At 42.4% G+C, this 13,427-nt stretch overlaps 1 protein-coding gene across 13 annotated transcripts in view; it reads right to left on the reverse strand.

Annotated features, from left to right (window-relative positions):
• Nucleotides 1-13,427, reverse strand: part of ZNF532 (zinc finger protein 532) — a 107,296-nt gene that overhangs the window by 33,125 nt on the left and 60,744 nt on the right. For all 13 annotated transcript variants that reach the window (XM_064578825.1, XM_064578824.1, XM_064578820.1 and 10 more), the window contains 2 exons: nt 10,074-10,255; nt 5,723-5,899 (listed from right to left, as the gene is read on the reverse strand). In XM_064578825.1, coding sequence (XP_064434895.1) covers nt 5,723-5,899; nt 10,074-10,255 — 359 coding nt within the window. The remainder of the gene's footprint in view (nt 1-5,722; nt 5,900-10,073; nt 10,256-13,427) is intronic.

Genomic DNA, 13,427 nt, shown 5'->3' on the forward strand with positions numbered 1-13,427 from the left:
CTGTTCAGCTCCGATGCCTACGTAAGATCTTACTTGTCCCAAGTTTTCTTTTCGAGTTAGGGGCAATTTTACACTTGAATTGCAGTATTCCTCTACACGTTCTCAACACAGAAAGCCCTACACCAGTAAACAATTATACACCACCACCCCCCACCCGCCAAAAAAAAAGACAGAAAGAAAGAGAAAGAAAAAAAATCCGAACCAACTGTTGTTTCAGTTTGCACATCTATTGTGCTTAAAATGGTTTAAAATACTGTCCGTTACACTTCCATACCTGATGTTACTGCCAAGCTGCCTCCCTAAACTAATCCAATAGACCTGAGCCTTCTGCACATAATCCCATCCAACCATCAAGACCTTCCACTGAAGCTCAGGCAGGAAGGAAAGTACCAGACTCCCCAGCCACCAACCTCCACCCCCAGGGGCTTCGCTGCTCATTTAATATGCCTACAGTAGGTCCCCTTCCTCCCGTAACTGCCCCAGGTCTTCCTGGTCCTCAAGGGAAACCCTAGGGACACCTGTGCCCTTTGAAGAGCTATGAGAACAGGCACAAAGAATCCTAGGGAGCAGTTGAGGAAAATGGCAGAGAAACACTGATGGAAGGTACAAGTCAGAGATGAAAAAAGCAGAGTTGAGATTCCATTTGCTATTTGCACAGCAAAGCCAAAGAAAGGAAAGCCTCTAGAAACCACGGGTCTTTCCTCTCAGGGTCTTGAGAAAGGACATCTCGCTTCATAGTTCTCCGTCAATAAATGACAGATTTAACTTTTTTTCTCCTTTTCCCACACAGAATTTATAAATTTAACGGGATTCAGCGGCACATGTTTTTACAACGTCTTGACATATTAATAACTTAGTGCACACTTGATTGGGGAGGGGAGGGGACTTTCAAGGACTTCAGGACGTCACCACATGGGGTGCCATCATTAACTGTACCAAGTGTGACGAGGATGTTCATTTCCTCACTATTTAAAATAGCTCAGAATTGAAAATAGTCCAAACACGCAGTAACATCAAGTAGTGAAGTAAGAGCAACGATGTCATTTTTCACAAATTATGCTACAGACACATTACCAGTGAATGGAAAGATTTTCGTGGAAATTCAAACAACAGGGAACAAGACAGTATGCATGATACGTTCACATTTTTTTAAGGGTGCAGAAAAGACATGGAAGGTTACACAACTGTCATCATCTCTGCCAGATGGTACTACAGGTATTCTTACTGTTTTGCTTGTCTGTTCTTCTTGATTTTTCTGGAATTACCACAGAGCAACAAGAAAAAAATAATAGCCCCAGGAAAAGAATGAAGATTTACTAGCTAAGCTAAGAATTTTCTCAGGATTCTGTTCTTACATTTTTTTCGAAAGCACTATTTCACGAAAATGGCATGGCCCATTTTATTCATGCTACATTCCTTTGGGGAGGGGTTTTGTTTGCTTTGACTTTTTTTTTTTGCTTTCCACTGAATAGCAAAGATTTACTTAAGCATTTTTCTGAGGAACAGTTTGCTCGTATAATATTAGAACACCGCCCCACAAACTGCTAACGCATATAAAGCGGGAAGTGGTGACTATATGGCAGAAAGGTCTGGGGGACACCAGCTTGACTAGATGGTGGGGGTCAGCAGCGCTGCCAGAAGCACACATGGGCACTGCCTGTCTCTGATGGAACACAACAAGGAGCCTCCTGCCAAGAGTACATGTCCTGCGTCCAGCTACGAGAAAGCAGCGACAGACGGGGGTCATCCTGAGAATGAGGGGCTGGAAGCCTCTTCGGATGGCCAAAGACATAAGAGGCGGGGGAAGACCGAGCAACTGTTCCAGATGGAAGAACCCTGACAAGACAGGACGATTAAATGCAAAACATGTTCCTGGATAGGATTTTGAACATGAAAGAAAAAAGAAAAAAAAAAAAGACATTTTCTCAACTATTAGAGAAATTTTAATGGGATCTACACATTGAGCAGTAATGTAATCAGCACGAATTTCTGACTGGGAGGACTCAACGGGGGTGACATACATGGGTGACCTTTTTGGGAGGAGAGGCAGAACACACTCCAATATTTATGTCATGCTGCCCCATTATTCTTCAACGAGAGAGAAAGAGAGACACACACACACACGGAGAAAGAAATGGTGGGAGTAAATGTCAGGAATGCGGGCAACTGGGGAATCTGGGTGGAGGGATGTCATCTGTAGAGTTTTCCAACTTTTCTGTAGGACAGAAACTATTGAGAAACGTTAAAATGGTGCTCACGTTAAAAAACAAAGCCCAAATAAATGAACCTCACACACACGAGTTAGGACATGAGGATGGAGCAAACTGTCCAACTACAATGGAAGAAAATCACAGGAGGTAGCCAGGCGTGGTGGGGGGGTGAGGGGAAGCCAGGCAGGACAGTGGGGGGTAAGCCAGGCAGGATGGCGAGGCCTGTTTGTATGCAGGCAAACGCTTGGGCACAGCATGGTGAGGGAACAGAAAGAAACACAGTGTGGCTGGATCTGCAGGCTGTGGGAATGGCGGGGGAGGTCCTGTAGAGTTGCAAAGGGCTCTGAAAGCCAGACCTGTGTGTTTGACTGAATCCTACCCTAGTTGCAAGACTGAGGGAATGGTGGGATAACCAGACTAAGGGGCGGCGGCAGTCCCCTGGAGAGAAGGGGGGAGGTGAAGGGAAGGAGGGGGAAAAAAAAGAAAATGAAAGCTAAAACCAGGGCGTCTGGGTGGCTCAGTCGGTTGAGTGACTCTTGATCTCAGCTCAGGTCTTGATCTCAAGAGTTCAAGCCCCATGTTGGGCTCCATGCTGGGCCTAACTTAATAAAAACCTTAATATAAAAACCTACTTAATAAAAGAAAGGAAGGAAGGGAAGGAAGGAAGGACGGGGAAAAAAGAAAGCTAAAACCAAATACCCACACTCAGGTCCAACTTACAGCAACCCAAACTCTCTAGAACAGTGTGTAACCCTCTAAACAAATGTAAAAACAAATGGAACCAAAGATTCTAAGCTCAGAAGTCACTGCCACAAACCTCCTCCTTCATTACCACTGACCGAATCCAACTAAGTGCAAAGCACTGTCCTGAGCAACAAACAATCCCCACGCCTCCAACAGGTGAGCCATGTCACGGACAGGCTCAGGGAGGAGAGAATTTGCTGGATGTTGCACAGATCCCAGGGCCATGGTTCAAATTCAGCCTCATCTGACTCCAAAGCCTTCCACCATGCCGCTGTTACAATTTAGTACATGCTTGACTTCTTAGGGACTGATTCAGAAACGCTCTGTCTCTTACATAATTCTAGACTTTGGAGGTCTCGCTTCTCCACTTACATACATTTAGAGTGGCAAATAAAAGGAAGGCACAAAATAGCAAAAAACCTACTGTTCATTAGACGTCAAGGAAAAGACGAAAACAGACACAAAACTCTATCACCATGAAATCTAGGAATGGACATTCAAAATGAATCTGGAATCTCCCAGAAAAGATTAAAGGGTCTTCACAATTTTCTCGGAAGACAGAAGGGTAACAACCTGACCACACACTGAAAAGCAAGAAACACAGCACTGGAACAGTGCCTGGCACATAAGAAACACTACATAAATGTTAAATAAAAATCTTAAAAAAATACAGAAGTGAAATCTTGCACTGTGCGCTTTTCAATTTGAGGTGCTGGGACGACAGGACGTTATGGGGCTATATTTTTAGACCCCATGTAGTCTCTAAAGAAAATGGGGGAGGGTTATTTTTATATTGATCTTTAAAAAAATTAATGCACACCATTTGCATAATGTTCAGTCATTTGCATAACCACCTGTGAACTAAATCCTGCTAGGACATTTCAATACCTGAGTCTCCAGTGTAGTCGGGGCTATTGATTTTGGGGGGCTTACATAAACAGAGCAGAGATGGATTTAATGTCAAAAGGAAGCTTCTGAATCAAGTGTAGGCCAGGTAGCATTCCAGCAGGCACAGCAAGGCTTTACAGGAGCCTGAATGGGGAAAGGTGGCAGGGACGAAGGATCTCAAGGCCCGCTGTAATACAGTCGTGACACATGGAGCCCGACGTGCAGCCCCTGGGGTCCCAGCCAGGCTGCAGGTGAGGACTCGCCTCGGCCAAGCACCACCACCCACTCACTATATGAATGCAGCTGAGTTAAAGTTCACTGGTTTGGCAATTTTGTTATATTTCACCTATATTTTTTTTTCTTTTAGTTTTACAATTTAAAACATACTAGTCGATGCCTATCTTTAGAGTTGGTACTTATTAAAGAACAACTGTAGCAAAAATAATTTTAGGAAAATACTGGAATAATTTTTTCCTATGCATTACTCAATCTGGAAAATTACTGTTTTAGCTTATCTTAATCAGGTGCTGCCCTGTATTCCTAGGTAACAACTGCTATTCCAGATGTCAGTAATGTTTTATTTATTTATTTGAATAAAGAACCAAATTAAAAACTGTATTAACTGGGGGCAAGACACTGCCTTAGTGCCTAGAAGCTTTACAACCATGAACAGTGAAGACCTCAGAGTTCACTGAAGTGCATCTTCATGGTCAAGATACCAGGTTATATCTGCAGTTTGTTTCATTTCGAGGATCCACAGAGATCAGAGTGAAGGTCTTCCTAGAACAGAATTCCAAACTTTATCCTCATTTTTTAGTAAACACTCCTATAGTGTTCCGTCATTAATATTTTCCCAAACTCAATGTTACCATAAAAGCCAGACACACATTGGCATATCTGCACATCTTCCCTCTACTTCCTTGATTATGGAGTTATGGGCAAAGCACACCAATAGCTTCGAGCAGCAAATCTAACCTCACGCAACAATCAAATTCCACGTTGCCATAAATAACACGGGAATGAAATGAGCTTCACCAAGAGCATCTAATCCAGTGCTGTGTTCGCAACAAAGAGGAAATGTGGAAAGGACCAAAGCCACCGAGCCCCTCTGTGCTCCAGAGAGAGGGACTACTGTGTGCCCCACATTTTAAATGTCACCTTTCAGCCTCACACAAACTCTGGGCCATAAGCACTACCCTCACTTTATGGGAGAGAAAAATGGATGTTGAAACAGAGCATGTGATGGCCCCAGACCTCACAGCTGGGGGCTGGGGGCTGGGTGGTAGGACTCGGAATCCAAAGCCCACACTCCCTCGTCTTGGCTAACTGCCTGTGACGCAGGCAGGCAGCCCAGGTCTGCTCAAGTACCACTTCGTCATTAAAGACTCAACAAAGCCAAAACTGACAAAACTAGGAGCAAGATTAAGACAAAAATGAAATCTGCTTTTGCTCATCAAGCACTTACACTGGTTATGAAGTTAAATTCAGTATCCAGTGTTTTAAACTGACTTCGTATCATGTTATGATAAAAAGTGTATCCTATAAGAAACCATGTTAGAAAAAAAGGAAAGATGACAGTATGTTACAGTTCCCCTCAAACTTGTTAAAATCATCCTAAGAAAAAGAACAAAACTGATAAATATTCACTTGCTTCGTGGAAACTGAAGGGCATAAATGATAAGTGACATTTTCGGCCGGAGGCTTCCCCGGGAAAGAGCGGACGGGTTTAGGGAGTGAGGAGCTACCAGCTGTCCCTCCTGGAGCGGTGACATCTTCCTGGTGGCATCGTTCTCACATTGTTCTCTAGCCCACAGAACTAGGCCCTCCTCTCAATCACTGAGAAGGCGGTGGCATGAAGGTCAGAAGGCGGCAGGACTTACTTTGGTTCTCCTATCTTGACGCCGGGATGCTGAGTGTAGGCATGGGAATGTGTGCTTGGGGCAGACTTAAACGCCATGGGACAAATAGGACACTTGTAGAAGACTTCACAGTGAGAGCCCTGGATGTGAGACTTCAGAGCAGCCACGTCAGAGTACACGACATTGCAATGGACACACCTGCCAGGAAAACAAACACGCGGTCGTCAGCACGGGACCATCACGCACGAGCACTTTCACTGTCAAAGTCAGGTAAAATGAGCATCTTGTAATGGCCTCCTGAGGCTTCTCAGGGCTTTTAGGAAGTAGGTCTTGCTTTGTTTTGTTTTCTATTTATAACAGATCGAATTATTTTTATATATTTAAGAAGGAAGATCATGAAGAAGAAAAACGAAACTCAAATGGTCTATGACTTGGGCATCTTTGAAACTGCTGGAAGTAAATATCCAGACTCCAGCGTGTGGGGAGACCAGTGGATTGTGGGGACGGTATCAAGGCCGGGGAACACGGCAAGACCCTAGGACTTGTGACTCTGGAGAACACTCCCACATGCTGGATTCGGACCCTAGGCCCTGAGGTTCCTAGCCACCCCGTATGCCCAAATGGCATTGCCAATGGAAGAAATCTTCACCGCCTCAACCTACATGCCATCAACAAAGGGGCAGAGAGGACAAATCAGGACAGGCTTCGAAGCCATGGCCACGGTCTCCTGGGACACACTGATGCTGGTCAATGGCTCTGGAGTTAAGGGGGCCTGTTGGGTAGAGAAGGTTAACCACCTAGACTGCTTGTCTCCTGGAAAATAAGTTCAGGTACACTTACATTTGTTTTAAGAAATAACATCAATTAAAAACTTCTGAAAAATCAACATAGCTAAATAGTCGTTCTGGTTAACTTTACTTTTTGAATGTGTGATAATGTGATTAGCCCGTGAACTGATCATATCTAGTCCTTTGGAAACAAGCTGATGCTTAGGTATGTTTCTCCCCAAGCTCTTCTTTCTCATGCAGGGACTCTCAGCACACTGATTACATATCCACTTGATGACCTCGTCGTCCTGTGTTCACACCTGAGAACTACTGAGGGTGGGCTCTGGAGACGCTGAGAGTCTGTGGAGGTAAGCCTGTAACACACCTGAGCAGACACGTTCCTGGATGTGAAGGTGGGGGCTGACGTGGGGAAGAGGGACTGAAGACAGCAGGCAGTGCTCCATTACTTCTGCATGAATTTAAGGTACTTTCATTCCTAGAACCTCCCCTCCAAATTCATGGAGATGCTTCCAAAGTCACACAGGAGTGGCATTCTCTGAAGTATATGGGTTCTATAAAGCATGCCGCGTTAAGCTTTGCAAGCATTCCATAAAAATCGTAATTCGTGTGTTAGCATTTTTTAAATGACTTAAGGCATAATGTTCAACAGCATATACATTAAAAACACTAAATCATAATAGGAGAATAATTAAGGAAAGCTCCTCTATCTTATCTACTTGAACTATTATGCCACCCAAGCACATTGAAATTATTTTGGGTTAACCTGAACTTGTGTTGTCTTAAACAGGTTACTGATCCTCTCTGGGCCTGTTTCTTGTGTGTAAAAAGAGAAGAGTCGAACTCAGTCACTTTTTAGTTCTTCCCAACCCTACAAGCCTGATTCCTACGTAAGAGGAGGATCCCATCAAACAAAAATGGATCACTAATGAAACAGAAGGGTCCTCCCACAGCGGCACCATAAACAGAACAATTTCCTCAAGGGCAGAAAGGTGATGTTCAAAGGGCAAAGACCCAAGAAGGGCAAAAAGAAACAAAGAACTAATTCTCTGAAGTCGCCTAGACTGGGAGGGAGATTTAATCTTAAGGAAAATAAACCGGAAGTTAAAGGCATCTAGACAACATTTGAAGGAGGAGGCCCAAAGAGCACCACAGAGACCACGGGAAAACCCTCCTTAACGTGAGGAAAGAAAGCAGAGAATTTAAAAACCAGTTACGAAAAGAGAGAGTTTTGTAAAATATCGGCCCACAGGTGGAAGAAAAGTTTCCGGGGCACAGAGGCCGACAGGAGATGGAAAGATGACAGACAAAGAGAAGACAGAATTTGAAGGGTTCATACAGTATCTTCATGCTACTAAAATCTTGTCTATTAAAAAATATTTCATGTACCTGAGGCCCTTTGTGTTCTGGGTACCAATCAAGTTTCTCTTCACGTTTAAAAAAAAAAAATTTTTTTTTAATGTTTATAATATACAATCCTATAGACCCCCTTTCAAAATGCAGATCCAATGGATCAAAAAGTAGGAAAATTCATGGAAACCTAGGACTTTTACCAAATCGACCAGGAGCTAGGAGTGACCCCCTCACTATCTAGGAGATGCGATATGATCAAGAAGAGAAAAAACAAGACACACGGAGTCACGAAGAGACAAGTGCGGCATGGGAGCTCTGTTAAGAGAGCCTTCTCTGACCAAAGAAAAAAAGTGAAAATGATTGCGTATAGAGTATTTCTCTGTGTGTAGAGCGAGGAGAAATAACAAGGCCAAGGGGCTGCTAAGTCCCTGCCAAATATCAGGCAGGACCATTACTTAAAGCAGCAGGAAAAAAAATTAAGGTCAAATATTTTTTCTCCCACCTAAAGAGGTCAACATGAACTACGCAGAATACACACACAGAAGCATTTGTACAGCTCTTCTAAGCCTCGAGTCCAAGAAAAAAATATACTAAACACAAACATTTTTTAAATTCCAAGTGCCAAATTTAAGTAACTCTCTGAATGGGGGGGAAGAAAAGAAAAGCAAGGGATAGGCTTTCCCAACTGAGTTGATTACTTTTAGCCTGAGTGCAGAGCTTGTTTTAATTTAGGAAAGACACCAGGAATAGTGAGAATTGCAGAAGTCCTACTTCCTTTATTCATTCCAGCCTAAGTTTACTTTCATTATACTCAAAAAATAAACATTTGAGGGAAGTTTGGCATCTGTTAAAAGAGTTGCAGAGAAAAGGGTGCAGAACTGCTTTTCACTATTAAACAAAGAACCCAGTAATGATAGTTTCAAAACATGGGGTAAGAACCAAGGTATCGCTGCGTATGGGTTTTGCGGAATCAAGGGCACCTTCAATGCGTACCTTTCCTCAGCACTTAGAGCATGCATTTCCATCATCTGTAACGTGGAGAAGGAGCGGCACCACATCGATGATGTTATAGACAGGGGCACCATGGTACAGAAAGAATATGTAAACTACCACCAAGTGGCAAAACAGCCACAAAAAAAACTCTAGTTCCTTAATTTCCAAACCAAACGTTTCCTACTAGGGTAGATCCCAATGCATTAAGCATTTGTGCGTCCCTGGCTTGGAGGCATTTGATAAAAATGGGAACGAAGTCTCTCTTAGGGTTAGAGAAACGGACAGAGCCATTGATGATGCCGTAACCTAAATGTAACTGAAATAAAACCATCAAATTATACCAACCAGACTTCACTTTTATAAAATATCATGACTGTGTAACTAGAAGAAAGCACCGTGTATTAACAGTCTAACATTAAAGTTACAGGCAACCAAACACTTAATTTTCAGATAAACACACAGTACAGTAATACCTCTATTAACAAAGACACTGTGTAGCAACGGCAGGTTTTCTTGGCTGACCTTCATTGGGTCAAAATATAAAAGGCACAGGAATGCATTTCAGAAGGTCACAACATGGAAGGTGAAGCTCAAGTACATCATCACTCCATGCCCTCTAAATGAACATTAGATAGCCAGATGTTGTAAAAGACTTTATCTGAGATTCTCAGGGGACAGTGAAAGGGGCCATAGCTAAGGGAAACGCCCGGACTTGGGTAATGGGGAAGAAGGGACAGAGGAAGGTTTACCTTGGGTAGAAGGTTCTTCCACAAAGAGCAATGATGTTAGGAAAGGGCCAACACCCAATCCTTCGATGGGATGAAATAAAAGTAAGGGACCATGCACCCTGTGTTTTGATCAGAGGAGACGTATTAAGAGGTACAGAAATGCATGGTGTTCTTACAGGGGTTAAAACGCAGAGAGCGTGACAACAGAAGGATGCTGGAAAGGGTGAAGAAAAAGCTCTAACAGTTCATCAAAGCTGAATGCTGCCACATGCACAGTTTTGCAGGCGGATGGGCTCCGTCTACCCTCAGCTCTGTGGGGACCAGAGGGCCAATACCACAAGGACTCAAACAGATCAACTCTACCACACATGAACTAGGTTCCCAGAGGATCTGTTAATTGAGGTATCACTGTACGACCCTGAAAACGGTGTGCAGAGACCCCTCGAAATTCGAGACGCTGTGCGGTTACAAGTGAACAGGCTTTACTTGCACGTAAGTGAACAATATACTGACCGAAAACCAACTCTCCGTGTGTAGTGCAGACAGTTCTTGGTGACGTGGCTCTGGAAGTGCACCGACCTGCAGATGGCCCCACACTCGGGGCAGGTGTAGGGAGATTTGTGCTGATGGATTCTCTGGTGTGATGCATAACTGCACTGGTTAGGAAGCAGCATCTGGCAGATAGTGCAAGTCTTCTAGATAAACCAAAGGGGGAAACAGGGTTGGTCCTACGAAGTATTTTCTAATATGCAAAGAAGCGTGGTTAAAACCCCAAAATAACTGCACATCGCTCATTTCAAATACTGCTATCATGGATTCTAAGCCCAAGGAAAAAGCAAAACTTGAAAGTTAAACGTTTAATGTAATTCCTCTTACTCTGGAAAATAAAAATAACAGGTACTACTATGTAGTCCGGGTCACCCCAAAGCATGAGGTAAAGAGAATTAATTATCAGCTTCAGGTAGACTTCCAATTTTGTTACATTTGCATTTTGTTCAGTGCAGAGAAGAGGTATTAGGAAAGGTAATCTTGCAAATTATATTAGCAAGTCAGCTTTCATGTATAATTACAAGTTTACAAGCATCTATCTCAAGAGTAGCCAGTTCTCACAACCCATAAAAAACTTTCTTCAGAATAATAAAAATTAATTAGAGACTAATCCAGTTTGTTTGTTTCTTTCTTCCCCTTTCTTTTCCCAGTCACTTCATTTACCTGAAATCTAAAATCTAAAATACAGGAATGCAAAAGAATGACCACAGCACTTAGTTGTTGTTCTTCTACTTGAGTTGGTCCCTCAATGGATGAGCTGGACATTATAGGATTTATAATAAAACCAATGAACTCAAATTCAGATACATAAATTTCAGTATTAAACTGAAACTTTATAAAGCTTAAAATCTAGTCCCATATAAAATAAAGACAGAAATGCTCTTTGGAAAAGGCCCTACATTTAACTAATCAGGAAAAACTGAAACACACTAAAAGTGAAACATACTATTTTTCATCCCCTTAGATGTAAGCAGTAAACATGGCATATTCTTAAAACACAAGAACAGAAAACTTAAGGTAAATATAAAGCTAGGACTTACTGCATCCACCCCCAAAATAAACCTAACACAGCACAAGATAAAATATATTCAAATTCTAGTTAGACAGTAATGTAACAAGTATCTACTACCTTCTAAAATGTCTAATTTGTACTAAAGTCAGTTAAAGAAATCCTCAAAATACAGACTCTAGCTAAGATTTAAAATGACGTTTTATACTGATGACAGAGTTATAAAATTTTTTAAAGATTTTTTTCTTTTAACCTTTGAATCAAGCCCCCAAAATTAAGGTTTTAAATTTTTGAGCAACTGAAACTATCGAAAACCAGAAATTTGCCTGAAAAATCTGTCCAGTTTTCCTCCTGAAAGGACTAAATACAAATGTTATCCCACAAAATGTTTATTATAATCACAAAATAAGAACATTACAGGCAGCTTTGATGAGGCCAGCGTCATTTTAAAAAAAGCATTCCTTTTCTAACAACACATACAGCCAAGGTTAAAACAAGCCACAACAAGGAAAAGCCATCTGCACCTTCATGCATTAGAAGATCCTGTTGATGTCTACACTCTCACAGGTAATCACTGGTTCCTTTGAACTCAGGTCTTCTATTTGCTCTTGCCACATGGTCATTAATCCCAGGCAGTGAATCATACGTCTGCGTTTCCACACACACCTTAGATATGGACCCCATTCCACTACAGGCCAAGTGATGAAGTACTTTAGATACATGCAAATACAACACCCCATTCGATTCTCAAAATGATCTAGGACATAGGTAAGTGAGATCACTGGGAAGCTATGTATATTTTTGGACCTGAGAGCTCACTACTTAATCTATTAGAACTGCCTGACCATTATGTTCGGACCTGAGTGGACACCATCTCTACAGCTTCTCTTTTATCTAAAGCAACATGACTACACTAGTTTATAATAGGGAAAAACAGCAACACAAATAAAAGAAATTCTTCAAAAAAAAAGCTAAAAATAACTTCCACATTATCTCTTGTCAAGATCTATCAACAAATATCCTTCATGATGCATACAAAATTCACAATGAATCATTTAATCTTCCTTGTTGGACATTTATTTATTTATAATACATATATAAACAGTCATGGAAATACTGGCGAAGAAGTTTTGTTGCCAGCAGCTTAACTAAGTATCGAAATGATACAAGAAGAGATTTTATGAACTACTGAGTGTTCCTTAGGGCAGGATTCTCTAACTGCAAAGACTACGAAAACCGTGTTAGAGTAACAGATACCAACGACAAATACCAACCTTGCTCATACCCATTTCCTGGAGAGGGGAAGCGGTCCCTTCGTGACACACGGTGTGGCGGGGCAGTCCGGCCCGTGGGGCTCTGTGAGGGCTGCCGGAGGCCATCCCACGCCCGCCTCCCGCCCCGGCCACTGACTAGCTCCATGTATTTGCACTCACCCATTTCCCCTTGGCTGAGGCTCCTCACCCACTTCAGACACAGAAGTTCAAGGAGGAAGTGGGGGCCAGTAGGCACCACCACCCCAAATTAAAATGCGGCCACAGTCTGCAATTACTGAAATGGGAGAATTCAGTCACTGGGGAATCACACTGGATAACGGTCTTATCTCTATACTCATGCACAGACACTGTATTTGCTCCCACATTTCTCTCTGGGTACCTGCTGCCACTCCTTCCCTCCATTCCATTTTGAGGAAAAGCATGGTATTTTGGTTGTGGACATTCTCCTCCTTGATGCTTGTGTTATCAACCGTTTTACACTCACATGAGGAGTGCCTGGCTGTACTCCCTGGACTTCCTGCTGGTTTTACTCTACCTGTTTTCGATAACGCGGTGCTACCCCTGCATCCCTAGACGACGGCACAGCATCTTCATAGCACTAATGAGAATATCCCATTAGCTTGTCCGGGATCCTTTGACTTCGTGGCAATGACAGCTGTTCTCTGGATCTGGGGGATATAGTAGCGCGGGGACAGGCCGGAATTTCTTTGCGGTTTACAAGAATCTGACTTTCCTTCCCTTTTTTTAAAATCAAAGGAACTAAAATATATCCGAAAACTCTAATTCTCTACAAGTTGAGGCTATTTACAAGATGGGTAACGCAGTTTAATGTGACAGTACTTAACTGTTTGAATAGAGAAAAGTATACAGTAGGCCCTTGAACAACATGGTTTGAACTGCGCGGGTCCTCTTACATGGGGATTTTTTACAGTACAGTACTGTAATGTAATTTCTCTTCCTTGTGATTTTCTTAACATTTTCTTTTCTCTAGCTTACCTTATCATAAGGATACGGTATATAATACACATAACATAC

Source organism: Mirounga angustirostris, unplaced genomic scaffold (assembly GCF_029215605.1).
Source record: "Mirounga angustirostris isolate CCGP_5_RB_7025 unplaced genomic scaffold, mMirAng1.0.hap1 SCAF_14, whole genome shotgun sequence".
Taxonomy (NCBI): domain Eukaryota; kingdom Metazoa; phylum Chordata; class Mammalia; order Carnivora; family Phocidae; genus Mirounga; species Mirounga angustirostris.